The 27432-nt window shown below is 48.5% G+C and overlaps 1 protein-coding gene across 4 annotated transcripts in view; it reads right to left on the bottom strand.

Annotated features, from left to right (window-relative positions):
• PAX2 (paired box 2) overlaps positions 1-27432 on the bottom strand; it is a 75193-nt gene that overhangs the window by 42754 nt on the left and 5007 nt on the right. For all 4 annotated transcript variants that reach the window (XM_054581722.1, XM_054581719.1, XM_054581720.1 and 1 more), the window contains exons 4-5: positions 2112-2197; positions 496-615 (exon numbers count right to left, since the gene is read on the bottom strand). In XM_054581722.1, coding sequence (XP_054437697.1) covers positions 496-615; positions 2112-2197 — 206 coding nt within the window. The remainder of the gene's footprint in view (positions 1-495; positions 616-2111; positions 2198-27432) is intronic.

Below are 27432 nucleotides of genomic sequence, written 5' to 3'. Positions count from 1 at the left end.
CCCCTGTCCAGCTTCCTCAGTGGTTTTACTGGGGCCAGTGTCCATGTGTCACAGAGAAAGGACACCAGGGTCAGGTACATGTGACATCCATCCCCTATCTCCCATGGGTTGGGATCAGGTAAGGACAAGGCAGGTTGGCCTTTCATCCTCAGGTCAGAGACCAGATGTCCAAAACCAATCTCCCCCAATCTCCCAAACCTTCCCAAGCAAGGTGCATGGTTCAGGCGTCTCCTCCTGGCATCCCACAGGGGTATTGGAGGTGAGTCCCAGAGGAAGACGAGGCGGTTGAGGCTGCTGAGCAGATGGTGAAGCTGATGGCCCCACCAGCAGCCTGCCTCCCTCTCTCCAGGAGCCAGCAGGGCAGTGGGGGGACCTGGGCTTTGCGACTAAAACTGATCTCATAGCAGAGCAGCTGCGAGGCCGGGCCGAAACCGGAGCTCTGAGTCCAAAGACAAAGCATGCACAGGGAAGCCAAGCCTCTTCCCTCCTCCCTACCTTCATCACGTTTCCTCTTCTCGCCATTGGAGCGAGGGATCCCCAGGATCCCGTTGATGGAGTAGGATCCCACTGGATCATTGGAGGCGCTGGAAACAGGAGGGGAGGCCGTACTGGGAACTGGATGAGAGTAAGGAGGAAATGCCATCAGGATAGCAGTTGTGATCGCAGGCCAAAGCCCCAGGGCTGGGGGCAGAGAGAAGCAGAGGCAATAAGGAGGGATGGGGAGCCCATATTCCCCTTCTTCCTTGGAAGTTTAAGGAGGAAGGCATTGCTACCTACTGAGCAGGCTATTCCCTTCTGTCCAGCCCTGGGCTGAGGGGTGACCTGTCAACCCCAAGCCTTCTCTGCAGACCTATACATTTCACTGGGGCCCTTGAAGTCACTCCCCTGAAGATGAATGGAAACACCAAAGCTGACTCAATCTACAGAGTGACTCAGCAGCCCTGTAGAGAGCACAGCTCCTAGGAGGCCTCCTTGCACAGCTCATCCAGTCCCCAGGGCTGGGAAAATCCTTCTAAACAGACCCAGCTCACTGTCTCTTAGTCTCTTGGGCTGAGCGTTTACCAGTCCTGATTAGAGTCTGTGGCTTTCTAAGATCTGCCTCTGAATCTCTGGGAGACACAAGAGTGGTCTTGATATTCTCCAGGAGTGTAGTGCACAGCTCCTACCTCCCTGTTGTTTCTGGTCTTGAAATCACTTAAGTTCCCAATTTCCCCCTCAGGGCACAGGCTACTGAACACATTCACTCCGTAATGATCTACTCAGGTACAGCCCAGCCCAACCCTCCTTCCCAGCACACGCTGTAATACAGGCCTAGTAAACAACAGATCCTGCCAACTCCAGGAGGGCTGGGACCTGCCATTCTACTTCCTGCTGGTCAAGAGAGAGGGGGACAGCTGCCAAGAAGGGCAGCAGGAAAAGCCTGATCACATCCCAGCCCCTTAGGCCCTGGTACCAAGCACACTTGGGCCAAGCGGAAGATTGTATGTTTGGGGTGGGGGGTGTTAGCAGGGGTTCTGGTAGGGACCTACCATGTCTCTGGAGGCCATGAGCAAGGACCAGTAAATAGGGAGGTTGGAGCGAGGCAGAGTTACCAAGTGGATGAGAGACTCAGAGATCAAGGAAGACAGACCATGAAGAGGGAGAGCGAGGGAGAGAGGACTAAACCCAGAACCACACATACAGAGAAGAGAAAAGAGAAAGGGAAAGGCAGAGAGAAAGCAAAATAGGAGAGAAAAAGGGAGAGAAGGGGAGAAGAGAGACTGATAATTTTAGAAATTAAAAGAAACCAAAATGGAATGAGAAAGTAGATATGGAAGAAAGAAGGACAAGTAGAGAGACAGAATCAGATAAAAACAAAAGGTGGAGAAAGAGAAGGAAGTGAAGGAGAAGATAAACTAAAGGAGAAATGTTGATGGGGGGAGACTGAGAGAGAGAGAGCGGGGTCCTAGTGAGCTAGTCTCTCGCAAGGAGCACCCGCCCCCCTTACCCCCTACCCTGAGTCCCTAGGAGCTCAGAGAGAGCACAGATTGGAAGAAAACAGCTCTGGGGTGGAGCTGCAGATCCAGCTCTCTCCGGTGGAGCCCTGCTTCCCTGTCCCCAAGCCCTCTTACCAATGGTGTGGCCGGGTGCAGTCACTCCGGTCCCAGCCCCATCGGGCGTTGGGTGAAAAGGCTGCTGAACTTTGGTCCGGATGATCCTGCAACAGAATTACAAGGGCATTACACATCACATGCCCCTCCTTCTCCCCCTGCTCTAGCCCAGACCTGAAGAGACGCTCTCTCCAGCCCCTCAGCTCCTTCCTCACCTGTCTGCTCCCTGCACCCCTGCCCTCGCCAACTGCTACGAGGCACAGGCTTTCCCTCCTGTTTGCCGCACGGATCCAGCCTAGTGCAGCTCTGGGTGGAGGCAGTCTGCGTTCTGTCCTGCCACGTGTGCATCGTCAGAATTGCAGCTGGATTTTTAGAAGCAGGGATTGGGGCAGCAGAGTGAGTGCAGCACAGCATCCCTCCCCTCTCTGCGGGTGGGGACTGCCTTGGTGGCTTGCTGTCCACCCTCCCCTCCTTAATCGCATGCAAATCTTTTCCTGGGAGCAGGACTCCCTGGGTCTGGAGATCATTTTGGAGCTGGCTCTCCTGTTGGGACTGGACCGCACACCTCCACAGTTGAGGGAGAGGGCAAGATTTCCCCATTTACCGAGCCAAGGAGAAATAGCCACGAAGGACTGTCACAGGTGACCCTTTTGTTCCCAGGATTCCAACACAGCACATGGGCCCTTTGCCAGATGTCAGGCCCTGAACAACTTCTTGAGCCCACTGACTGCTCTCAATCAAGTCAAAGCCCTGTCCCTGTACAGCTCACTGGCCTGATGGCCTCCTTTTCTGAGGTCCTACTTGGATCACAGCTTCTTTACCAGTCTGCTTGAAAAGCCTGGTGCCCCCGCACTGTGCACGTGAGGGGGGGAGGGGAGGACGGTGAGTCAACATCCCAGGACTGGGGATGAGCTGGCTTGTCAGGGATCCTAAGGACCCAGGGCTATGTGATGCAAAAGGCCAGCCCTGAGCAACACTCCCTTCTACCCACTGGTCAAATCGGGTGCCCTTGGAAGCAATTTTTCCAACAGCGTTGCCCCTCCCTGCAGAGACGTGTGTGACCCAAGTTCCCCTCAACCAGCGGGGAAGTCCTAAGCCATGAGTGGACTCTACTCTAACCAGCATATACTGAGCACCGCCAGGCAATAGAAATAAGGCCCTTGCCTCACAGTGCTGGATACAAAGTTAGGAGAGGGAGACACACACTCAAAGAAAGCTAAGTCACTCCCAGGGGGCCAGGCTAAGTGCCAGAAGGAGGCATCATCCCGCTTGGTGGGGGAATTGGGAGAGAAGTCACTGAGTAGGTGAAACTTGTAGCTCCTCACAGCAGAGTAGGGCTGGCCATACAGATACCTACAAAAACCAGTGGCACGGAGAGTGGCGGACAGGGCACCAGGCTACATGGCAGGGGCCCTGAGTCCTGCTTCTGACTCTGCCATTACGTGGCCACATAGCTTTGGGCTCATCATCCTCCTTCTCTGGGCCCCAGTTTCTCCAGCTGTAAAGAGCCTGGACTACAGAATCTCTAAAGCCTCTTTCCCTAGTAAAAAAACAAAACAAAACAAAACAAAACAAAAACATGATTCTAAGATGAGCAAAGAAGCAGAGGGCAGGGCATTAGAAGCAGGCGCTGGAGGAGGGTAGAATCAAAGCACGGAAGCCAGGTGAGCATGACTTTTCAGGGGCTCACGCCCAGACCGGTCGGCCAGGACTGGGGGGAGACGTAAGAAGAAAGAAGCCTGCAAACTTGGAAATGATGAGAACTGTGATTTTCCACTTATTGAGCATCTATTATGTGCCAATATTATAAGCAATTTATGCCACTTATACACACTGCTCTTAATCCTCATTTTGCAAATAGAACACCAAAGCTGACAGAGATTAAGAGTTTACTGGAGATTACATTGCCAGTTAGGGTAGCATTAAAATTCAGTCTCAAAAACGTACGCTTTTATTACTTTGTCACACATACCCCAATATACAGGAACTGGGTTTAGAGGGTCTCAAGCCACGAAGGATTTATAAACTAGAGGGGCCATGTGCAAACTGCTTCTGGTAAAGCAATGTAGAGGCAGGTGGCGACGAGGGGATGATCTCAGGAAAGAAAGAATTTACAAGACAGTGGGAAGGCAGAACGGCCAGGAGTTGGCAATTAACTGGAGTCAAGCATGGCCCTAGAACCCCAAGCCTGGTAACTGAAAACCTGGTGGTTTGTACCGCTACCAGAAAGAGGGACGCAGGGAGGTGACTGGTTTTGGAAGGAGGTGGTGATGTTCATCCTAGTCGTGCAGCATTTGAGGTGGGGGAGGCGCAACTATGTGCACATGCCCACGCCCCGGCTAGTACGCCAGATGTGGATTTAGGGGATTGTTAAGGAGAGGAGCGTTGAAATGTTCAGGAGGCCTGAGGAGTGGATACCGCTTTCAGAGATTGGGGGCAAAGAACCTGACCTTGCAGAGGGGTCAGAACTGGCCACAGAGGAAACGGCCACTCCAGGATCCAGCAGTTTCACCTCTCAATGCAGAGGAACATTTCCAGAAGGAGAACACAATCCACAGTGTCAGCAGTGACGTAAGGATCGGAGGCAATTGGGAATAAGAAGGGGCACAGGTTTGGGAATTTTGGTGACTACTAGTGACCTTGGGGAGAGCAGTATCAACAAAGGGGAAGAGCCAGACAAACAGAGGTTAGGAAGTTCACAGGAGGAAAGGGAGGCAGTGAAAGTAGGTGAGTGCCTTTAGAAGCTTGTAGAAAAGGAGAGGAGAGAAGAGTGTGGAAGGCAGGGGATGGAACCAGCAGCTGAGTGGAGGGAAGGCTTTTTAAAGCAAGGGCAACCTAGATACGGTTCTAGGCTAAAGAGAAAGAGCCAGTGAAGAGGGAGCGACTGAAGTTGGCTCAGAGATTGTGAATGATGGTGATAGGAAGGCGGAAGGAGCAGAGAATGGAACGGGAGAGGTGGCATACTTTGAGGGAGGCAAATGCTTTGAAAAGGAGCTTTTGTGGTTTTATCTCTTATCAAAGCAGAAGGCAAGGTCATCTCCCAAGAGTTGGTGAGTGGCTGCTGGGCGGGGTGGGGAAGCAGGGGAGGTGTTTGGAGCATAATCACAATGGGGAAGCCTAGAGTAGCTAAGGGCAGTGCAGACTGGTCTACGGGAAAGGTCTAGAAGGAGGTAGAACATTTCAAAGCAGCTGCTTCTAATTGATTTTGCCACAAAAGCTTCTGGGACCTCACTGACCTGGGGGTGGCTCTGGCGTGAGTGCTGATGGGCTTGGGACTAAGGAAGCCCCAGAGCTGGGGCTGGATGAGACAGATAGCTGCTGGCCTTGTGGAGTTCCTGTCTGTGTTACCCAGAGCCTCTGACCTCTGAGGTGCAGATTTAGCGGAGGCAGCAAGTGACAGAAAATCACTTCCCTGACAGCGGCCTGGGGGTGCCCGGGAGAGGAGCTGGGCAGGGCCCCTGCTGCGAGTTACTAATACCCTTGGTGTCCATCCATGGCCCCCGGGCTGTGGGCATGTGCGAGCCCCCAGAGCTGATCTCAGGGAATTTAAGAACTGGGATTGTGGAAATCTGAGCGCCATCCATTGCCCTCCCGCATCCCGTATACAACCCAACAGCTCGTGGGACTATCACTAGAGGTTAAAAGGATGAAGAAAAGAAGTTGCTTTGGGTGATTGCCTGATACTATTTCCCCCAGTTCCCCCTCCTTCTCCTCCTCCAATTCGGTTTCATTCTTGGCCCTAAAAGCAGCCAGACACATCTATGGCCTCCATAGTCCCAGGCAGGTTTGGCCTGGAAGGTCGAGGCCGTCATATGGGTCTTTGGAGAGCATGGTCGGGAGCCCTGGAGGGGCATGTCTTTGCTTGAGGGCAGGGAGATGCTATTTCTTGTTTCTGGAAAGACTGCCCTGTCAGGGTGCCTGCTCCCCACCTGTCTTCCCAGCATGCTTTCCCCTACAGAGATGTTCTTTCTCCCCAAACTTTCCTGGAACCTCCAGGACTCTGCCTGAGCCCAGGATGGGGACTTCGGGCACTTAGCGTCTCCCATACTCACAGGATTATGGCCAAAGGGAGAAGGGGCTCAGTCTGAGTCCCACCTCTGTTACTTATTCCCTGTGAATAACAACACTCTTCACTTTCTAGGACTGTTGTGAGAATTGAATAGGATAATCCATGTAAAATGATTAGCGTAAACCTTGGCTCAACAAATGCTTGCTATAAAAATCACAACAACTAGTATTATGCCTACGGTCTTATTAGCATTAAAGTGACCTCAGACAGCTCACCTGGACCCCTAGACCTGGCTGCTTTCTATGTGGGGGCTGAGCCAGGTGCAGGCAGGAGGCCCCTCAGCCCAACATGCCCCAGCCTGGCCAATGCAGCTGCTACAGAGAGCCCGGGAAGAGCACTGAGAAGACTGGAAACAGCAGGAGCAGGTGTCACAGGCCGACCCCCAAACAGAGGTTGCATCAGAAAAGACAGGCTAGGGACCTCTGCCTGGGGGCGCTGGGAAGGATCTGTAGACAATATGAGCAGCAGCTTCTTCTGACCCGAGAGAAGCCAGGGGGTGCAGACGAGCTTTAGAGTAAAGGATGACAAGCAGGTGAATCACTCCCTCTTGGGTAAATTCCCAGGACGTCTTCACCTCTCACCAACCTGGAGAGGAAAACAGGCTAGCGGCTCTGTGAGCTGGAATGAAAGCACAGATCCAGTCTCCTAGTAAGAGCTCGTTAAACTTGGAAAGAAGCAGGGAAGCCCTCGACATTCTAAGAACGCACTGGGGACATTCTTAGTCTTCCTCTGGTTCTACACCCTCTTCTTTTACCTCCTTCTCTCATTCCTCCTTCTGTGTTTCACTCTCTTTCTCTCCTCTTCTCCCTGTCTGTCTGTCTGTCTTCTTGCACCCTGAAGTCCCACTGTGGCTGTGTGAGTTTATTGATTCCTGGGAGCTGGGGGGAAGCGGGAGGCAGGGCTGGGGTGCAGGCTCAGGGATGGAAATAGAAGGCTATAAATTATTTGTGACAGGAAAGCAATAGTGGCAGAGTGCTGAGCACAAGTCCTGTGTCACTATTAGATTCCTTTTAGCCTGATGACACTGTAAAAAAGGTTAAGTGTCTGCTGGAATCGTACACCTGGGGGGCCGGGGCAGCCTGGGAGCAGAACAAGCCACTGAGAGCAGGTATATCAATTCTCCAGGCCAATAATATTCCTCTCATTGATCGCCACGCAAAGTTCAAAAATCTCATTACAGCCAGGCAGACCGGGAACTTTTTACAAATCAATAGAATGATATAATGTATGTATACTTAGTACAAATGTATCTATTCATCTATCCATCCATCCAAGGTCCGCCTCAGGGTTTCCAAGTTAACCTACCCATCATATTAGCTTATGTTATGTATGATATTATACTGCGTTATATTATATGATAATAAATGGTGTGCAAAAACTCCCCCCTGAGGAGGAGACAAGAAGAGGTCCTATTAGCATTGAAGTGACCTCAAACAGCTCCCCTTGGAGGGAGTGGTCAGGATTTCTAGGAGCAGTGCTTCCTTAGTGGAGGCTCCAGTAATAAAAACTATCGTGCTAAGTATTTACCATGTGCTAGGCAATGTTCTAAGTGCCTCAAACAAATGGTTCACTTAATCCTCACAACAAACCATTTTACAGATAAGGCATATTTTAACTTGCCCAAGGTCAACTGTTTAATAAATGGCAAGTTGAGGTTTGAATTCAGGTAGACTAACCCCAGGGCCCATGCCCTTAACTACCAAGCTATAATGCCTCCAGGAGAGAGATACCCAAAAGCCCCAAATCCAAACTCCTTAATCCTAGTTCTCTTGTTCTGTTGTGTTCTGAGAAAGGAAGGATAGGGGGCTCCCTGACCTTTAGTGTTCCCCTCCATAAAATGGGAATAGTAACACCTGCTAGCACCAGCTGCTGGCAATGTGACATACACAGGGTCTTTAAGCAGGTCCCCGTGAAATCCTGTCCAGCTGCCTCGTGGAAAGGCAGGCTTCGCTCAGGTTTAGCCCTATCACTGGTTTGCCCAAAGGGTCTTTGGAGTAAGATGTCAAGTCTCTTCATACATGTGTCATATACATGTGTGAATCGGTTTAAATTGTCCTGGGGCAGATAGCCCACTTTAGAGTTTTTGCAGAAAATATTGAGTCCCTGGTATGGGGAAAGTCTTTCCTGATTTGGAAGATGAAAGGAACTCCAGGGTAGAGAAGGTTTTGGACAGCTGGCCCCGCGGCTCGCTAAGCCAGAAGCGTGGTAGGAGGGGCCTCTGCCAGAGACTTCAGGCTGCCTGGGTATTATTATAGGCTGGATCACTCTAGAGGACAAAACAATATTTGCTTCAGCAAAGGATATTTTGCCCAACAAATGCAGGTAATTGTTTCAACTCAGGCCTTTTGAGAGCTGCCAACATCAGGCACGTGTCCCCGGCTCAGCCCTGAGGCAAGTCAGAACGCAAACAGCTGGAGACTTTTCCTGGCAGAACCTTCAGGGAGGTGTCGTAGATCATCCAGGGAAATTTCACCTTTCCCCAAAATGATTCCTACCTCTCCCTGCTCCTGAGGACTCTAAGGAACTGGAATCTCTCCTCTGTACATCCCAGGAAGAGAAAAGCTGAAACTTACTACCTCCTGCCCACAGAAGAAAGAGCATCCGCCCTGCCCACCACACAGGCCCCCGGAAAGCGCTGCACAGAAACTCTTCTGAGGCTTTGCAGTTTGTACGAGTTTCGAGTTGTTTGCCCACACCCGCTCACATGCCCTGCAGGTTTCAGTTTGGACAACTGACTGAATGTCAGGCAGGGTTCTGTGCATGAGAATGGCCACTGAGGGGAGCAGCTATGGGCAGGATCTTCTATTCAGCTGTAGCAGGATGTAGCTGAAATACACAGGTTAGCAGGGTTACCACTGAACGTGTCAAGAGCTTCTCTCTCTTGTTGCCTCTCAGCAGTCTTAACTGAGCTCCTAGAGATAAGAGTCCTATACTGCAAAGCTTACAGAAGGATTTCCTCCCACTACTGCCCTTGAACTGCCTGCATTAGTATGCCCTGGGGTGTGTGCTAAAATGTGGAATTCTGGGGCTCGCTTCAGACCTCCTGATTAGAATTGCTGATGGTAGCCAGGCCCAGGAATATGTATTTAAGTAAATTCTCCAAATTATTCTTTAACTCTCTAATATTTGAGAAGACTACCTTCAGCAAGGAGGTGAGTGAGGAAACCATCCTCATGGTTACCAGGGAGGCCTGGAGAGAGCTAGGAGAAAGTCTTAGTGAGTTAGGAATACTGAGGTTCCTTACTCATATTCTAGCAATGGACATTTCTCCCCAACTGCTAATCCTGACTCCAGTTGACACAGTAACCGAAATTCAAGAAGCTCCCAGTTCCTCTGTGGAAATGAAAATATAGGTTAGAAATAAAAATAATTTCAAAATAGTTTTTGGTACATTTTAGGGCAAGAGATTCCCAGTGGGTTCTTCAGATACCAGGCATATTTTCTGAATCACCGTAGCCTTCTAAGACTGGCACCGAGGGCGATAATCCTCTGACCACGTGTCCCCGGGAGCCCAGGCCAGACACAATTTACTGGGCTAGATGGGCCATGGGGCTGGCCCAAGGGGGCAATAGGGATGGTTTAGATGATGAATGGTAAGCATATGGATTGATTTAACTTCAAGATAGGCATAGGTTTAAAAATTAAGGGGCAATGTGTTTAACTAACCATTTGGAAACCAGTCTGCAGTGCGTGCCAAGCCCAGAGCCGTGACCGGACTAGCGCCTCTCGCCACTGGCCCTGCCCTCATGTGTGAGGGCTTCCAGGCTAGAGCTGGGGTTCACACTCTTGCCAGGGAGGCTCCAGAGGTGAGAAGCCTGCCGCGTATGATGAAGGGTGCTGCTGTAGACCCGTTGCTGGGACCAATTCCTCCCTGTCCCTCTACTGGCCCCTCCCTCCCCAAGCAGAAGGAAGCCTGGAGGACATGCCTGTTGGCAGCAGCAGAGGTGGCCTCCCGGAGACTGCTTGGCCTCTCATCTTCTGGCCCACCCGCTTTCACCTAGTTACTCCAGAGTTTGAAAACAACTCATCGTTTCTCTCTGTGTCCGTCTGAAAGAATGTGATGTGGTTAAACCCTATAATTGCCTCCTTTTAGCTACAGGATGAACTCAGAATTCCTCAGCCTGGCCTTCAAAATCTTTCCCAATCTGGCTCCAAAGTGGCTTTCTAATCTATTTCTCTGTCCTCCTCTTCCCCTCAGGGTCTAACATGGAGCTGGACCTTGCTTTCTTGCTTACTCAGTTCACATTGGCTCTGTCCCTAGGCTGCAGGGGGTCCAAGGGCAGCCGTCAAACCTCATTTTCTCACCATTGTATTCCTAGCACTTAGCAACCGTGCATGGACTAATGCAAATATTTAAAAACTATTTGTTGAATAATAAATGTGTTATTATTAATAATAACAATAATAAAATACTTAGGGATATCGTGAGCTAATATATATTCATAATGTACCAGGCAGTGTGTTACGCACTTTACATGAATTATTCAATTTATTTCTTATAACTTCTTATGCAGATTATTAAACATATTCTGTCAATATGGAAGTTGAGGTTCAGAGAGGTAAAGTAAGTTGCCCGAGGTTACACAGCCGTTAAGTAGTGAAGCTAGGATTTAAACCTGACTCCAGGCCCCATGCTGCTAACCACTGGGTAAGATAAGTCAATTATATCAAGAACAGATGGTAGAATCCATGAGAGGCTGGGGCCGAGTAGAGGAGCTGCATATAATAATAGGAATAACAATAACTATCATTTATTTCTTATTCACTATATGACAGACATCATAACAAATGCATCTCCTCATTTGGATCCTAACTACAACTTTATCAAATAGGCACTCTCTCCATCATACCAAGGAGACAACAAAGAGGCCAAGCAACTTGCCCAAGGTCACGTGCTTAATTGCACTAGAGCCAGACTTTGGGTCCAGGCTGTGGCTCCAATATCTGTAGGCTGAACCATATTACCTCTTCTGGAAAGTTCTATGTTAGTAGGTCTTTGTGTTCATTCCCTATTTGGGTATGAACAAGTTTTCCTTTCAGTCTTTTCACATCCATGATCTGGACAACTGAACAAATGTACATGTGGGCAATTAACTGAGATCACATGTGGCTGTGATTCTAAAGATGCCGACCCTCTCCTCTGCACATGCCATGGTTGTATTTGATAAGCATCATATCTGTTACAGAAGAACCACAATTTCCGGTTAAATGTTATGGTTGTCGTGTATTTCATATGCACTGGTAGGTTTTGGGTGTAGATTTTCCAATTCTGTACATCTATCTATCTATCTGGTTTTCTAATCATGTACATGATTATGTGGAAACCCTGCATACAGATGTGTTTTTCAGTTTCAATGTTTCTAGAAACTATTTCTATGATTAGTGTGTCTTTATATTCATATCTGTTCTAATACATTGACCCAAGATTTAAAATATTGGATATATTTATCAAAATCTACTTCATGAATTTCTGCTCCGTTGTGCCTATTTCTGTCAAATATGTAAGCCGCGCTCATATATGACTCCACACCCATTACTGTTCCCTTCCCGGTTTGAGATGATCGCATCACAATCGTGTTTTTATATTAGTCTGTGCACCAGTATTGATGTGCATAAATGTGCATTCGTACACCTGTGTATCTTTTCTGTCTATGGCCAGGATGGCGGGGGGGTAGAGTCATGTGGAAATGAGAGAATTATTAAATGCCAAGTAGATGTGCAATAAATTCCATTGATTTTATAAACTCCAACTTGTCTTCAGTCTCCTTCCATTCTTTATCCTGGGGGCATTGCAACAAAAACCTATTTTAAATACCTTTACTTCCCCCTCCCCCTCCCCAAAAAAGTGTCAATATTTTATTTGGATTTTTAACTTCACTCCATAACAGTTGTTTGACCTCCTGACTCGTGCGAGTCACATAAATTCTGGGACTTTATTCAGGAGCCATGTTCCTGCTATTGAATAAGCAATTTGGGAGGGTGAATTAATGACTTGTGCTGTTGCTGGAAAGTCCCTGAAGAAATATTAAAATTGCTTGCAGACTGAATCGATACTCCGTGAACACCCGGCAAGAGGGCTACGGTTCTGGAATGACCACAGAGGGCAGGGCTTGGTGGAAGACGGGGAATTCCTGTACCCGGCTTGGCAAGCCCCCTCCTAGCCCACCCCCACCTTTCCGTCCATCCCTGGAGCTCTGTCATTTTCCGTAACAGCAAAGTCTGATTAAACCCCAACCAAGATAGAGCTGATTTGTCCTTTCTTGCAAAACAGGCTCAGGGGACAGTTTACTCTTTTACTAGCAAAGGGAGCCTGGAGGCCATGTTAGAGGTGATGGTCTGGATGCATCTGCCTGCTGGAGTGACAGGAGCGCCCTGCTTTCTGGCAGGCAGCGCTGTGCTTGGGGATCACGAGAGCACTGGCTCTGGGGAGTCTGAGCCTGTGACCATTTTGCACTGGGGACGCAGAAGGGCTGGGTGTTGCATTGCTGGCTCCATCTCTCTGTGTGTCTGATCAGTGCTGACTGTCACTCTGATGGCCGCACGCTACCCACCTTTGTGTACGGGTGTGCCTGTGGGACGGAGAGCGGAACTATGCTGTGTTACGGTGTATTGCCTCATGCCGACTCGCTCCTCCGGCAGCTGGCTTAAGGTTCATTACTTGGTGTTTTGTGGTATTGTATCAAGGAGATTGTGCTTTGCGTAACACTGAGTCAGAAGAATTTAAGTATTGTTTGGTGGCAATGTCCATGTTTCTGTTTTGAATTATTGTGTTCGTTGATCATATCAGCATTTCTTTTTTTTTCCGTAATGTATGTCTCTCAGAGAGTAGGTTAATGGGTGTCTCCTTGGTGATGTGGGTTGGGTAATGATGTTGAAGCTGGGTGGTGGTGTACAATTTGGTAATTGGTTTCTCGGTGTGTTTGTGGGTGAGAGGGCCCATTCTTTCATTTTTTAAAGCTTTTCTGGCTTAGTCATTTGTACTGCTCCTTTCCAGAAGAAAGGCTCTAGAAATGCAGAACAAATCTCTTCTTGACCAAATGCACGGTTCTATTCTTCTTGGAAGCCAACTTTTTCTGCTTGACAGAACAGTTCTGACGTCATCCCGCTGACACAGGTCCTAGTGCCACCCTCCCTGCCTCTGCCTAATTTGGAGAGTTAAGCCCCTACGCCAAACCCTATGCCTGTAGAGAGTCTAGATCCCTGATGGGGCTAGAGGAGGCTGCAGGGGAGAAAGCTCCCCAATTTCAATGGGAGTAACGACATAAACTCTGGTTCTAAGAATCCCCAGTTTGCTCCGCTCTGCAGCTCTGGCCATCAGCATCTTCTTCCTTCCTGGTGTCCCCCGATGATGTGGCTCAGCACTCACACCACGGGAGAGAACAGGAAAGAGGACGAGGCATGACTTTCTACTGAGGTGCAGGGCCTCTGTTCTGAGCTTGTGAGTAAATGTATTAATACATCGCTGGGTATGAAACTGCAAAATATACAGAGCTCCCCATATACTACACATGTTTTCACTTCCTTTGATCAAAAGTTGATATGAAGTATGGATGGGTGGATAAGCACATGGGTTTCAGAGCTAGTACCACATACATTCAAATCCTTATTCTACTACTTAGCTTGTGGCCAAAGCAAGTTATTTAACTTCTCTGTACTCCTCATCTATAAACAATCCTACAAAGACCTATGTGGTTGTTTATAAAACTTAAATCAATTAATACATGTAACATACCTATAACAATTCCTACTGCAGTGAGCAGTTGTTAGCTGCTATTATTATTATTATTATTATTATTATTATGACTTATCAAGTAAAACATCCATAAGATTAGCCTATGCATGGGTATAAACATGTACACACGTGTGCTAATATGCATAAAACCTAACATAAATCAAGGTGTTTGTGTGATTTAAGCAGAGAAATGCAAAAATTATAGTCAGCTAGGGGCAGTCAGGTGGAGGCAGGAGGTAGTTCTCTTCTTGGCCTTCTGGTCCATTGGACAGTGGCAGGGGCTGGGGGCTGACGCAGCTCACCGCTGCCCATCCCTGTGGGAGGGCTGCATACAGCATCCAGGAGGGCAGAAAGGAAGACGGTGGCCCATATACATTTAACACTTATTTTAAAAAATTTGAGGATGACTGAGCTCTCAGAATTCAAATTTAGCTCACTTAAAATATTTATTTTCTAATTAAAAAAATCAGGACATTTACCACCTAACATGTAAATGAGGAATAGTGGAATCTAGGTGTTAAATTTGGAAACTAAGGAAGAGGCATGAAAAGAATCCATTAAATAAGTGTATGTTAAGGCATTTGGATATGGATCTGACGGAAGACCACTGAGCTGAACTTGGTCACTTAACTAGGCCAAAGAGGCTGAAAGAATTTGGAACCTCAGTCTCATTCCATGGGCTTTCCCATAAAGATGGGGAGCCAGAACACATTATCGTGAGCTTGGGAAACTTTGGTTTTCATCTTTGCTGTCATTGGGCATAGAGTAAAAGGGAAATTTGTAGCTGTCCAATTACTTTGAGCCATTGCAGTGAATACAGTAAGCCCAAAGTAAATTTTTTTCTTCATTTTTTCCTTAAAATATTTTTATTCCTAAGTAATGGAAATAAGGGCAATAATTATCAACTTCCTATGCTTCCCTGGAATGTATAGATATGCAGGACAATTTGGTAGACAGACTTAAATTTGTCAAATATCTGCTCACTTCTTCCTCTCCTCTTTCTGCATCCTTTATCTTATCTCTAGTTTCTCTCCTCTCTTCCTCTCCTCTTCCTGTTTCCCTCCCTTCCCCTTCCCTCTATGACATTTAAGAATCAGGGGAACCCTTCAAACCTATCAAATAAGGAACTTTTTTCCATTACTGTTTCATTTTATCTTAAAAAAAAAACAACTCTACAAAATGCAAAGCACCACAACACATGAAAATGCCATGAAGCCCAGAAAATGCCAACCTTCAACTTCTCAAGCAATGGTAGGCTCACAGAGAAGAAATGTGCAGTCATACGAAGTTCAAGTACACACACACACACACACACACACACACACATCCACAGAGGCAGGCCTCTCAGAATGGACAAAGGGGAAAATTATATAACTCATTCTGTTCAATGGTCAGATGGCTGAGTTATAGAGTTGTTTCTTCCCCCCACCCCCCAGAGGTACACAGAGCAGGTCCCCTTCCTAAATTCAGCTGAGCTCATAGTGGACCACAGTTCTCACTGGCATTCATGATACACAATTCTGTTCACAGAATATCCTTTTAGCTCCTCAAGCATTTTTATTTAAAAGATTTCCATGTTTATGCACACTAAAGCCAGAACTCATACACATTGACATAGACACATAACAAGAAATATGCACTTGATGAATACTATTGCCACAACAATAACTAACATTTATTGAGCACTTGATATCTGCCGGGTGCAATTCTAAGGAGGTTTATGTGGACTACTCATATAACTTTCATGAGAACCTATGAAAAAGCTGTACCATTATCCCCACGTCAGGTGAGGGAGAAAACTAAGGTCCAGAAAGTACATGAGATTTACCTCTAACTACACAGCCAGTGAGTAGGGAAGCTAGTTTCAAGCTCGCTCTCCCCACAACCTGCTTTCTTATATTTTCTATGCCACATTCGTTTATTTGAATTGCCTCACACCTAGCAGGTGCTTAGCAAAGGTTTTATGAATGGATGAATGAAGGAATAAATGAATGAAACACCATACCTACTAAGACCTCTGATACTCTCCTTCAATCTGGAGAAACGAATTCCCTTGTGGAAGCCAGCCCTAACGGTCAGCTTAAACTAATTTGGACAAAGTGATTTGCCCTCCCAACCAACTTTCAGGTGAAAGTGTCCATCAGCTGTGCTTGCTCAAATACTAAATGCTTTTTTTAAAAAAATAAATTTTATTTATTTATTTTTAGAGAGAGGGGAAGGGAAGGAGAAAGAGAGGGAAAGAAACCTCAATGTGTGGTTGCTTCTCATGCTACCCCTTCTGGGGACCTGGCCTGCAATGGAGGCATGTGCCCTGACTTGGAATTGAACCAGCGACATTTTGGTTCGCAGGCTTGAGCTCAATCCACTGAGCTACACCAGCCAGGGAAAAACACTAAATGCTTTAAGCTCCAGCTCTCCACTTGACTTTCAGGCCAAGCCCAGTCTCCCTTCAAATCAGAAACAAGACTCAAATACATCAAAGATGCTTTCTAACCACAACATTTTCTTTCCCATTTTCCTTTGCAAACAGGTGTTTCCCAATAAATGAAACGCCAATGAAATGAAAATGGGTGTTAATTCTGTGCCTGGATAAAAACTAAGAAATTTAATTAATTACTTAGACATCTCCAAAATCACCAGGTACATCATATCGACAACTTTTATTAAATGACTGACTAAAGGCTTTGGTTTTCACCCAGATGTTTAGGAGTTGCCACAGTCATTAACCTATTCATCAGCAGGTGCTCATGGATTTCTGGGAGACAGAAGTGAACACTAAAGAGAAAAAAATAACCCAGAATAAAACAGACTAAAGAGAACTGGGGTAGCAGCTATTGGACAAAACTAGTCAGGCAGACTCCATTCTGGGAATGGGTTGCTGCCTTGGAGATCCATTAGAACATGGATCCAGCTCACAAGAGACTCGTGTGCTTAAAGAGCTTTAAAAACCTTATAAGACTATATCCTTGACTGTCTACAGAACTAGACCCAATAAGATCTCTGCATGATAGAGCTGATGGATCAGTCTCAGCATCTGGTACAGAGAGCTGATGTTGCAGCCAATCTACCCTCTTCATACTGACACAGCCCGACTACTCTCTGTGTGCTTAGTAGCTCTACGTATCAACAGTCCAAGCTGAAGATTTTGCAAAGCTGGGTGTAAATCTGGTTTGTGACTTTGTACATGCACCTCTATTTGTGATTTAGTGCCCTGCCTTTTATCATCTCTCCTTCTTCCATTTTCCCTCTCTACTTTTTAATGCTATTTACAGCTTCCTTGTCTGTAGAGCAGCACAGCGATCTTTCAGTGTCTCTATTGATATAACCAAATGATTTTTCTTACCAGGTTTTCTCTCCACTCGACTTAATTTATGCTTTAATAAACAGGAAATTTAGATCATTCCATTCAGTAGTATTTAGGGTTATCACTTTTATCAAAGGGATCATGGCACTAAAGGACTCCTTGCAAGGGACATTTGTTTATTCTTATGAGAGACTGGCTCTCCCTGCGTGAGAGAAGGCTGTGTGCATGTGGGCGTGCATGCACAGCTTCCTCAGTTTGTGCCACTATGCTTCGTTGCCCTAGGTCAATGCCACTTGGCACTGGCAGGAAGAGCCCAGCGAAACCATAATACGGACAGAAGCTGACCCTCAGACTGCTGGAGATAAATCCAGGTCCTGGACCCTCCCTGCTGATGACCACATTTGGGGGGTGACCACACCCACATATGTATGGCCCAGCTGCTTCCTCCAATATCTCTTCCCCTCACACACACCCTTCACCCCAGAGCTGCTGAGGAAACTGTGATGACATTATTCACAAGCACGGTTTTTTTGGGGGGGGGTCCTCTTCTCCTAGAAGTGTGAGTTGGAGGTTAGGATACCAGGACAATGTCTTCCTATATTTCTGGGTCATCTATTGTCTTTTTTTCTTTCTCTTCAATTCTTTCCACATCTTTTCCTCATTTCTAACTCAATTTGACCTTGAACTCTGGCCTCTCCCATCACACCGGAATGTGTCCCAAGGAGGTCAGCACCTCCAAAGAAGCAGGCACCTGGCCTGACAAGCATGGAAACCAGTAGCCAGAGGGGCCAGCCCATCACTCCACTCCTGGATATAAATCCCATTGTATTTGCATTTTAATTTTCCACATAAACAAAGGCCCAGAGTACTCGCTTGGGCAGCATCACTGGATGAATTTAATTAGAAATGAAAAGTTTATAGGGCCCTCTTTAATGCGACTAATGCTCAGTTAACATTTATCACATTCGTATGCTGGAATCGCCTTTTCTAAGCAGCCACTGGCCATGAAATGAAATTTTTTCAACTTTTTTTTGCACCCACTCTCGGAGGTCATCTCCTGAGGAGCCTAAATTACCCTCCAGGCTGTCCCCTGGGGCCAGGAATTACCTGGTCCTCAGAGCCAAGTTCAGGGGAAGTGAAAACAGGGGAAGAGGCACATGCGTGCATGTGCAGGGGTAGGCGGGCAGGGGGTGTAAGAGTGAGGTGAATGCTATTTCTAGGAGGGGCTGGACCTGAACCAAGGTGGTACTTTCTGCAAACAACTGAGTGCTCTGCCCAGCAGACTGGCTTAAAGCCTTCAGAGTCTCTTCCCTAATAATAATAACAGTAATAATAAAAAACCTTATTTCTAATACAGACACCCAGTGCATTCCTGTGGCCAAAAATCAAGTTCCTGCTAGGGCTGGTCCATGTCAATCTCATCTGGCTCTCACTTCTCTTCTCCTGTCTTTGGCCATCTCACTTCTACCATTTTCCCCTGTCTCATGCAGAGCTCTGTTAGACCGTCCCTTCCAGGCCCCTGGCAACTGGGGAAGGAACCCATGTCTCGACCCTGGGGAATGCCTCCTTTTCTCTGGCTCTCCCAGAGGCCAGACGCTACAGGCAGTGGAAAGGTCGCCTGCCCTGGGGTCAGCTCCTTAGGGAGGCAGAGCGTAGTGGGGGAACATGAAACCTCTATTGGTCCCCAGAGGAACGATGGCCTTCCTTATCTTATCAAATTATCTTCAATCTTCGATTAGAGTCTACTGAGATTGGCCTCCTAACCCAAACCAGCTAACCCGAGTGATGATGTGGGGGACACAGAGGAAGGAAAACATGTGGGATGAGTGTCCTCTCTGCATTTGATTAAAGGAGTTGAATAGCTTGGTCTTTATCCTACCGACACACTCCCTTTGAGGACCTCAGCAGCCACAAGCAAGCGGTGGCTACATGTTTTCCTAGTAGCGTGTTACACACACCCACTGCCCTGGCATCAGATACAACTCTGCACCCTCACCTCCAGCACAGCAAATGCATGTGCACATACTCACAGACTAAATGTGTCCAGACCCTTTATATACCTGACAGACCCCTACTCATCAACCCAGCAGGACAACTACCATCTATTCAACCCCACAATCTCCCAATTAAATTTGCTAACACTCCAAACAGGCAGGCTGTCCAAGTGATGGCAGAGACTTCTCTTCTGGGACCAAACAATCCCTTCAACTGGAAACCCTCTGAACAGTGAACCACTAGGTCTCTGTTTGACAGGACTGACTCCTTCCAGAGCTCCCTGGAATGCCAGGGCCATTTAGAAGGCTTCCCAGGGCATGAATGCCATGCTCAGCTAGGTACCACAAGCTCACATGCTCTTTCCAGAACAGAGCCACACAGAAACCCCCAGTACATAGTCACCAACTTCTCTTGGTACAATACACAAGGCAGGCACCATCTTGTTCTCTAGAATTGGGATGAAAGGTCACAGGATAAGGGCAGAATGAGGACCTCCTCCTCCCTGTCCATCTCTGTGACCAGGCAAGCTGGACACTGCCCATGAGGATCCTGATTTCCTTCAGTTTCCTTCACCAGCCCAGCAAAGACCCTGGAGCCAAGAGGGAACATCAGGGCCAGGGAAAGCTGGCCCCAGTTCAAGCTCTCTAGGGCCACTGTTGATCTCCCTTCCCGCTCTCCTCCCAAGTCCTTCCTCTCTGATTTCTTGACCTTACGGTACCTACAACGTGGGTACAGTTTCCTTTCCAGCCTGTGACCCTGTGTCACAGCCTTTCTCCTCCTGCCAGAAGCTCCCAGGAGCTTCCAGGAGCTGCCAGGAGCTGCTGGTCATGTCCTCTGGCTTCCTCTGTTCCTGGAGGGCTCACTGCAGAGATGCTTGGGCAGAGCCGAAGGCAGGCAGAGAAGGAAGTCCAGAGCAAAGTGGCCAGAGGCTCCTGAATGGAAGGGGCTCTAATCTGGAACACCCAAGAGGTGAGGACCTTGCTTCCCCTTGGCCTCTTTCCCACCTGCTCTCCTGCCAGGGACCAGGCTGGAGCAAAAGCACTGTGATCGCATGGTCCCTGCCAGCCTGCCTGGCAGGGTGCTGCCTGGCCCTGAGGTCCAGGTCTTGTGACTTTACCCTCCCATGCCACTTCCTTTGCTCTTCCACCTTTCTCCTCCCCAGCTGGCCTCCCCTTTACCATCTCTGAGCCTCCTCAGTTCCCCTCAACCTGGTCTACCAGCTGCCCAAGGCTCTGGCACCCTCCAACTACCTCCAAAACTTTGCAGGGCTACCAAAGGCCCTTGGCTCAGATGTGGAGATCCAACCCCTTGCTTTTTAAGCTCTTATCGCTCCCCGCTCTGCCCTCTCCCCACACAGTCCGTTTCCAAACACACCTGCCCAGGCTGAGCCAGGTCCCAGGCCCCTCCCTTTTCCCTCTCAGCTTCATCACCTCCTTCCTCGCTCTTCCAGTCCTCAGTCTCACTTTTGTCTTTCGCTTTCCATCCACATCTTGTCCTCTCCTCCCCCAGCTAGAGAGAGTCACCCGCTCCCTCAAAGACTTAGGAGCTGGACTAAGGAGCTCAGGAAATCCCCCTGCACCTGCACTGAGGTTACTGTTCTGGTCTGAAGCAGGGGCTGAAGCAGGGAGATAAGTTATGTCCAGTTATGCAGCCTGGAGACTGCTGGTCCATGAACCGAATCAGGCCTGAAGATGCATTTTGTTTGGCCAGCACAGAGTTTTTAAAAACCAAGTCTTACTGCCTGTAGGCTGGGCCTGTGCACTCTGGCTTCCGTTGGTCCAGCCCTCACCACTTCGGCCTCATCTCCTGTGGCTGCTCCCACTGGCCCTCCCTGCCGTGGACCCCAGAGGCATCTGTGCTTCGGACCCACACAGCCACACGGGAACTCTGTCACTGCCCCTCACTTACACGTTTCTTGTCAATCTGGATTTTTGGGCCTTGCTTGTCTCCCCTCACATCCCTAAGATAAGCCTGATCTCTCTAGGGTGCCAAGGACTCTCCATTTCTCAGGCTCTCTGTTTCTCTCCCTGTCACATACACATGGAAAACACAAAATATCTTCTTATCATATTAGCTCTTAAAAAACAAAAGAAAGAGTCTGATTATTTTTATGGGTTTTGAGGATGAACTACAAGAGGAACCTGGCTTTAGGGCCTCTCCCGTCTCCTTCCTTCCCTCCTTGGGAGTTCCCAGGTCTACTTGGGGCCTTGCTCCTTCTCCTCCAGTGCCAGGCCATTCTCCTCTTCTTTCCCACACACCCAACAGCTCCCCTCTGGCCAGCCCTCCCCGGGAGGCCCCAGGCATCTGCCTCTGCCATCGTGCCCCTCCTGGTAGCCAAGGCTTCTCTAGTTCTAGCTATGCATTTCTTGCACATAGTTTCTTCCTTATTTCCCTGGCACCTGGATTACTGGGGAAGGGTTTTGGAGGATAGAACCAGGGCCCAGCTCTTGGGAAAGCTCTGCCCATGATTGTGTCCCAGTGCTGCTGCCATGCCTGCTGCTGGGGCATCTGCAATGCTTGATGGGTCACTGCAGTGCAACTCTATAGGAAGGGGATCCACCAGGAAGAACATTTTTTTGGCTGCTTATGCAGTTGGTCCCTCACTAGTCATGCCAACTGGGCCAAGACTCAAATGTCGAAGTGAAGATGGACAGCTGATTACAAAACTCTCCATCACAAGGGTCGCGTCACTGTAGCAAAGACCCTCTTATTGGAGGTTAACTGGACTATGAAGTGTTCCAATGCCAAAAAAAAAGAAGAAGAAAAAGGAGAAGAAGGAGGAGGAGAAAAAAAGGAAAGGAAAGGAAAGGAAGGAAGGAAGGAAGGAAGGAAGGAAGGAAGGAAGGAAGGAAGGAAGAAAGAAAGAAAGAAAGAAAGAAAGAAAGAAAGAAAGAAAGAAAGAAAGAAAGAAAGAAAATTGGCCTCAGTTTGCTCAAATTCTGACATAAAGAATCTTTGGCCCAGCCCCATAATTGCCCAATGACCAATGACTGCCTCATTGATTGACATGATGGGCCCAAGGACAAGGGGTTCATCCTTTGTCTGTGACTGTGGGTCACATCCTATGGGACTTCTTCCCTTTCCTCCTCTCGGCTTCAGAACCCTTTCGCCAAAGAGAAAATATAGGTTGGTGCACACTCACACACACAACTTAAAATTTAGAAAGCTGGGAGCAGGCCCTGGCTTAAGATGTTCCTCTATAAGTCCTGCTGAGAAGACTGGGAAGCAGGACACCTGTCCTGTGTGAGCTCATAAGAAACTGGCTCTTCAGAGAGCAAGCTCTTGGTCCTGGTGAGTGGACGGGGTTGTTTTATCTTCTGCACCAGTTACTGCCATCGCTACTCTTTCTCTGGAAGCTATATCTAGTCCACGAGCGCATACCATCACACAGGCAACCACATGATCCCATGTGTACCCAACAAGCCCATTTCCCAACTGTTCCCTCTCACCCCAATTTCCTATGGTGCCTTTCATCTCCTGCATCTACTTTGCACAATAATTCTCCCCTTGTGTCAATATGCTCACAAAGCCAATGCTCTCTCCTGGGGCACCCCACTTCCTCCCCAGTACTCCCTTCTTCAGTCACCCTGTTTCCGTTTTCCAGGGGCTACTCTTGCCTGGCCCCATCTCCACTTGGCTAATTCCCCCTGTGGCCCCTGTATTGAACTGTTGTGTTGTCCATTTCCCTGTGACAGGGCTCTGGTTACAGAGTTATTGATTGGTTTTCATGCAGACAGATGGGCCCTTCCCCAGCTTCCATCGAAATCCCTGCCTGTATGGGCTGATTGTTGCCTCTCAGAGTGTAGGATTGCACTGGAGACCACCCTCCGTGCAACCTCCACGGCCCAGGCTGTGGACGGTAATAAATGGAGGCAGCCCAAGCGATAATAAAAGCAATTGAGTGGGTTACCTGTGCAGACACAAGATTTATGCCTCTTCATTTTGATGTGATTGTTTTATTGCGTTCTCAGAATAGTTGGGACACCATTTGTTTATTTATTTATTTAGGGGTCTCCCTTTCTTTTCCACTTTGTGTCACCATCCAAAACCCACCTGGAGCTTTCATAAGGGACAACCCTTCCTTTCTGCCTCTTCCCAAGAGTTGCCAGCTGAGGTAAAAACTCAGGGCAACCAGCCATCGCTCTCACCTGCAGGCCATTTTGTGGTCTGAAGGCCCGCTCTGAGCTAGCCAACAGGGAGACAGACGGATACAACCGCTGGCCAAAAAGTCTAAAATAACTAAGAGAACAAACATGGTTTTTCAGAAGAACACCAGCTCATGTGAAGGAATAAGAGGACCAACCGTCATGGCTGTTTCACATGTTACTCAGCAACAGGAGACCCTCTCCGGGGAGGGACAGGTGAGCAAGGCTTCTCAGACAGAAACCGACATGTGTGTTTGCTATTTATGACCCAATCTAGTGGGCCATGAAAGGCAAGTTCTCTGTCCTTATTTTCCTCATTCCTCTGTTGGGAGAAGTCTCCTTCTTAGCCCATCAAGTTGCCTTGGCTCTTTCCCTTGAGACCAAGAGCCCCAACCACCAAATAGCTGCAGAGCTATGAAGATGTCAAAGGAATAGCTGTGGTTTGAGCTCAGCTTCGTGTCAAGCTAGGTCCAAGAGTCAAATGTGCAATGTTCTAGAACCTGAGTTTCAGAGGGGGAGATAAAACCCTAGCCCTGAACATGTCCTCGGTGTTCCCTTGGCTAGGATAAGTGACTCCCAGCTTCTACGGAAAGGCCTTTGAATGAACAGCTGGTAGACCACTGTCACCCCGCTGCCAGAGCTCTGATGAAGACCTGTGAATGACACACGATGGAATTCTCTAACACATTGGGGCTGTGGCCTTCTTGAAGGCAGTGTTGCCCCTGCTAAAAGAATGAATATGCTCACTTAGAGCTGAACAGGGTGAAGAGAGTGTGGGGTAGCAGGTGTGCAGTGAGAGAGGGACCCTGGAAGAGTCCGCTCCAAAGATCGAGGGGCAGGGAGTACCCTGGTACCAAAATGGGTAGGGCAGGCTGAAAGAAGTTAGGAGAGTGATGGCCTTCTTGTCAGCTCATTCCCAGAGATTGCCCTCAGGGGATTTGCAGTAACCCTAGACTCTCCTTGCAGTCTGCGCTGTTCTTTCAAAGGAGCTGTATTGTCTCTGCCCAGAGCAACAGTATAATCAGGAAAATCCTTCCTACCTAGTGGATTGCGATGTAACTAGGCGACTTTTTCCCCTTTAGTAGCATGGATCTCCCTCCATCTTTTCCCCTCTGCAGGCCATTTCCCGCACCAGGTCTCAATCTCAAGTCACCTGTTTATACGTACCCGCCTCTACAACAGCAGTGTACAGGTTAAAGAACTGGCAACTCCACGCTCAGTGATCAGCCACCCAATATAGATGATGACTCAGATACTAAGGAATGATCCACATGCTAAGCAATCCAGTCAACCCTCTGGATTTTTGACAGTGGTCTCTGGGGTTGGGGGTGGGAGGCCTCCCTGACCTACCCCACCAGCTCAGAGAAGTAATTCTATGAGGAGCTGCCAACGGAGAATGTGGGCTGGCTGTCTAAACCTTTATCACGACAGGATCAGAGAAAGCCAAAACCATTTTGAAAGCATGAAAAGCAATTTAGTTTATAACCATAACAGCATATTTCAAGTGCGGCGACAGCATCTGTTTTGAGGAGAAGAATATGAAAAACCTTACGATTTGGCTCAGGTGGGTGAGCATGTGTGGACTTCCTTTCTTGCCAACCACCGGCACATGCACACCCTTACTCATAACGGTTATAAAGTACCCAACGCACGTGGGCATCTCACCAACAGTCAATCTCTCAACTCGAGAACTGCCTGTTGCCCCAATGCGCCACGCTTTCTGCACAGGAGGAAATCTCCAGGCTCTTCCCACAGAGAGGGGGAATTCACAAAGTTCCTGACATCACCAGCACCAGCAGAAACACCTGCCTTCATTAGGCTTTAGGGTGAAACAACACATTCCAGACAACCCTTCCCCCTTCGGAGCAAAGCACCAGCAAGGCTGAAGCTAAGGGTGTGGGGTATCTCTCCAGCCTCGACTCAGCAGCACTCTGGGGAAGCTCCCAGAATTCTTTCTAAAATATTAACCACGATGGGATTCTGTCCCAAAGCAAAATGGTGAATACCCTCACTGCTCCTTGGGGATAGAGCAAGCCTGGACGCCCAACTGCGGACCCAGGACTGTCTGCCCATTCCGCCAGTGGCTTTCCCGCTCCTTTCCTCCCACTCCTTCTTCATCCACAGCAACACCTGCCCACAGGTGGTTATTTCCTCACACCCAAAGGGAGCCTCTGTGCCCCTCAGGTGACGGGGCTCCGCCCTGAGCAGATTCTGCAGCTGTCAGAGCTGTTAAGCTGAGGCCGTCCTTTCTTGCCCTCTCATTGCAACCTGGACTCACCTCTCTACTCTTCCATAACTCTGGCAGATGCACCCTATGGCCTCTGGAATTTGATCTTGGGGTCACCTGTCCCCTATTCTCCATGGCTTTCCAGGATGAAAGCACCCCCAAACTTTTACCGAAGTCAGATTCCAAAAACATCTCAGCCTATGACACAGAGTATATTTTGGGGTGAGGGGAGCAAGGGGTGGTAGGAAAGGTGCTGGACAAGGGGTGCTGCCACCACACCTGCATCGGTGGCTCTGATCCCCCACCCATCAAGAGGGGCAAACCGCCTTAACCGTGCATGTCCTGGGCTCCTCCAAAGCAAACCCTATTGCTGACAGCAGCATTTCTCTCTAGTGTTTTCCAGAACACCAGCACCCAGTCCCAGCACCACTGCTCCCGAAGCAGGGCTGCTCTCCTCCCAAGACCTCAGTTACAACTCACACCAAGGACCAGCAGCCAGCGGAGAGGCTAAGTCTCCAGGTGGATCAGAAAACAACGCTCTGTCCTCTTTCCTTCCCTAGCCACCGCTCCTGCCTCCGACCCAGAGCATCCCCAGGCTCCTCCTCTAGCTTTTAAATGCAAAAGACTCATTCCTCTCCCAAACCACCCAGCGTCTTTCTCCTGCTCCTTCGGAAGGTGTCTGAAAGTCAAACTGCTATGCTTTCAATACCTAGCTGAGCCAGGCCCAGGGAGCTGGAGGGTTTTCGGAGGGTGTATAATTAGCTGATCAGTATTATGTTACCCTGTTCATAACTGAATAACCATTTTAATACAGATGGCACACACTGGGATAATTTCTGGGGTCGCCTTGCAGTGCGTTACAGCACAAGTGTGGCAGAGGGAATCTTCTTTAGCCAAGGTACATTCTACCAGCTAATTCTACCTGCTGTTTTCAGGATGATTTGGGATAATTCCATATCATTTGCAAAATATTTTTTTAAAAACCTTGACACGTGATGCCAGTTTCAGAAAAAGGCACCATCTGAGTTATTAGTTGTCCTGATAATGAGCCTATGAAGAGTGCAAAGAACAACAAGGGTATGAAACCCTTAACCCTCATCTCATTTGGGGATTTGCCTTAAAATAGGGGGCAGGGGTTGAAAGGCTGGCCAAGGTTATCTGGAACTTGTACAGGGTCTCTGTTAATGTCCGGTTGTACAGTTCTGGGATGCTGAAGCCACCCTGGGTTGCTGCATCCAACTCCTGCTTACATATGCTGTACCCACCCCAGATGGACACATTTGCACGCTGGCTGGGTGTACATACATGGGTGGAGTGTGCACAAGTGTACTTTCAGGGGACACGCTGGAGAGGCTTTGGGACAGGGAGACTAACTACCTTCTGCTATTATATGTCAAGTTGACTCCAGCCTGCATCGTCTCCATGTGCCTGAGCCTGTCATCAATGTACTCTTAGGCCTGGACATAGGCACTCTAGGTAGTCAGAGGCCTCTCCTAAGGTTCAGCTTCAGGATCCTGAGTTTCCCCTCCCTGACTGGCGTTCCACTCCTTGTCTAGCTTCTCTAGTCCCTGCCAATTGCTGGCTAGTGGTTGGCATTTGCTCCACAGGCCTGGATACTTCTGCTTGTAGGCCGGAAATTTGTGTGAAACTGGCTAGCAAAGCCTGGGCTCCGGGGAGGCAAGCTTTGTGGGAGTTGGCAGGGAGGGTGGGGGAGCCAGGACAGGCTGCTGCCCCTGGGGAAGGGAGCACGCCTTTAGAAAGGGAAGTCTGTTTGGAGGCGATGAATAGACACTGGTCATTTTAAAGGCTTCGGCTGTGGGCTGTGATTGTCTCTAGATACCGAGGCGCGTAATCTTGGAGTCTTAATTAC

The sequence above is a fragment of the Pteronotus mesoamericanus genome, unplaced genomic scaffold (genome assembly GCF_021234165.1).
Source record: "Pteronotus mesoamericanus isolate MK-2021 breed Mesoamerican mustached bat unplaced genomic scaffold, CSHL_Meso_final contig_657, whole genome shotgun sequence".
In the NCBI taxonomy this organism is placed as follows: domain Eukaryota; kingdom Metazoa; phylum Chordata; class Mammalia; order Chiroptera; family Mormoopidae; genus Pteronotus; species Pteronotus mesoamericanus.
This window is presented reverse-complemented; position numbering and strand designations above follow the sequence as displayed.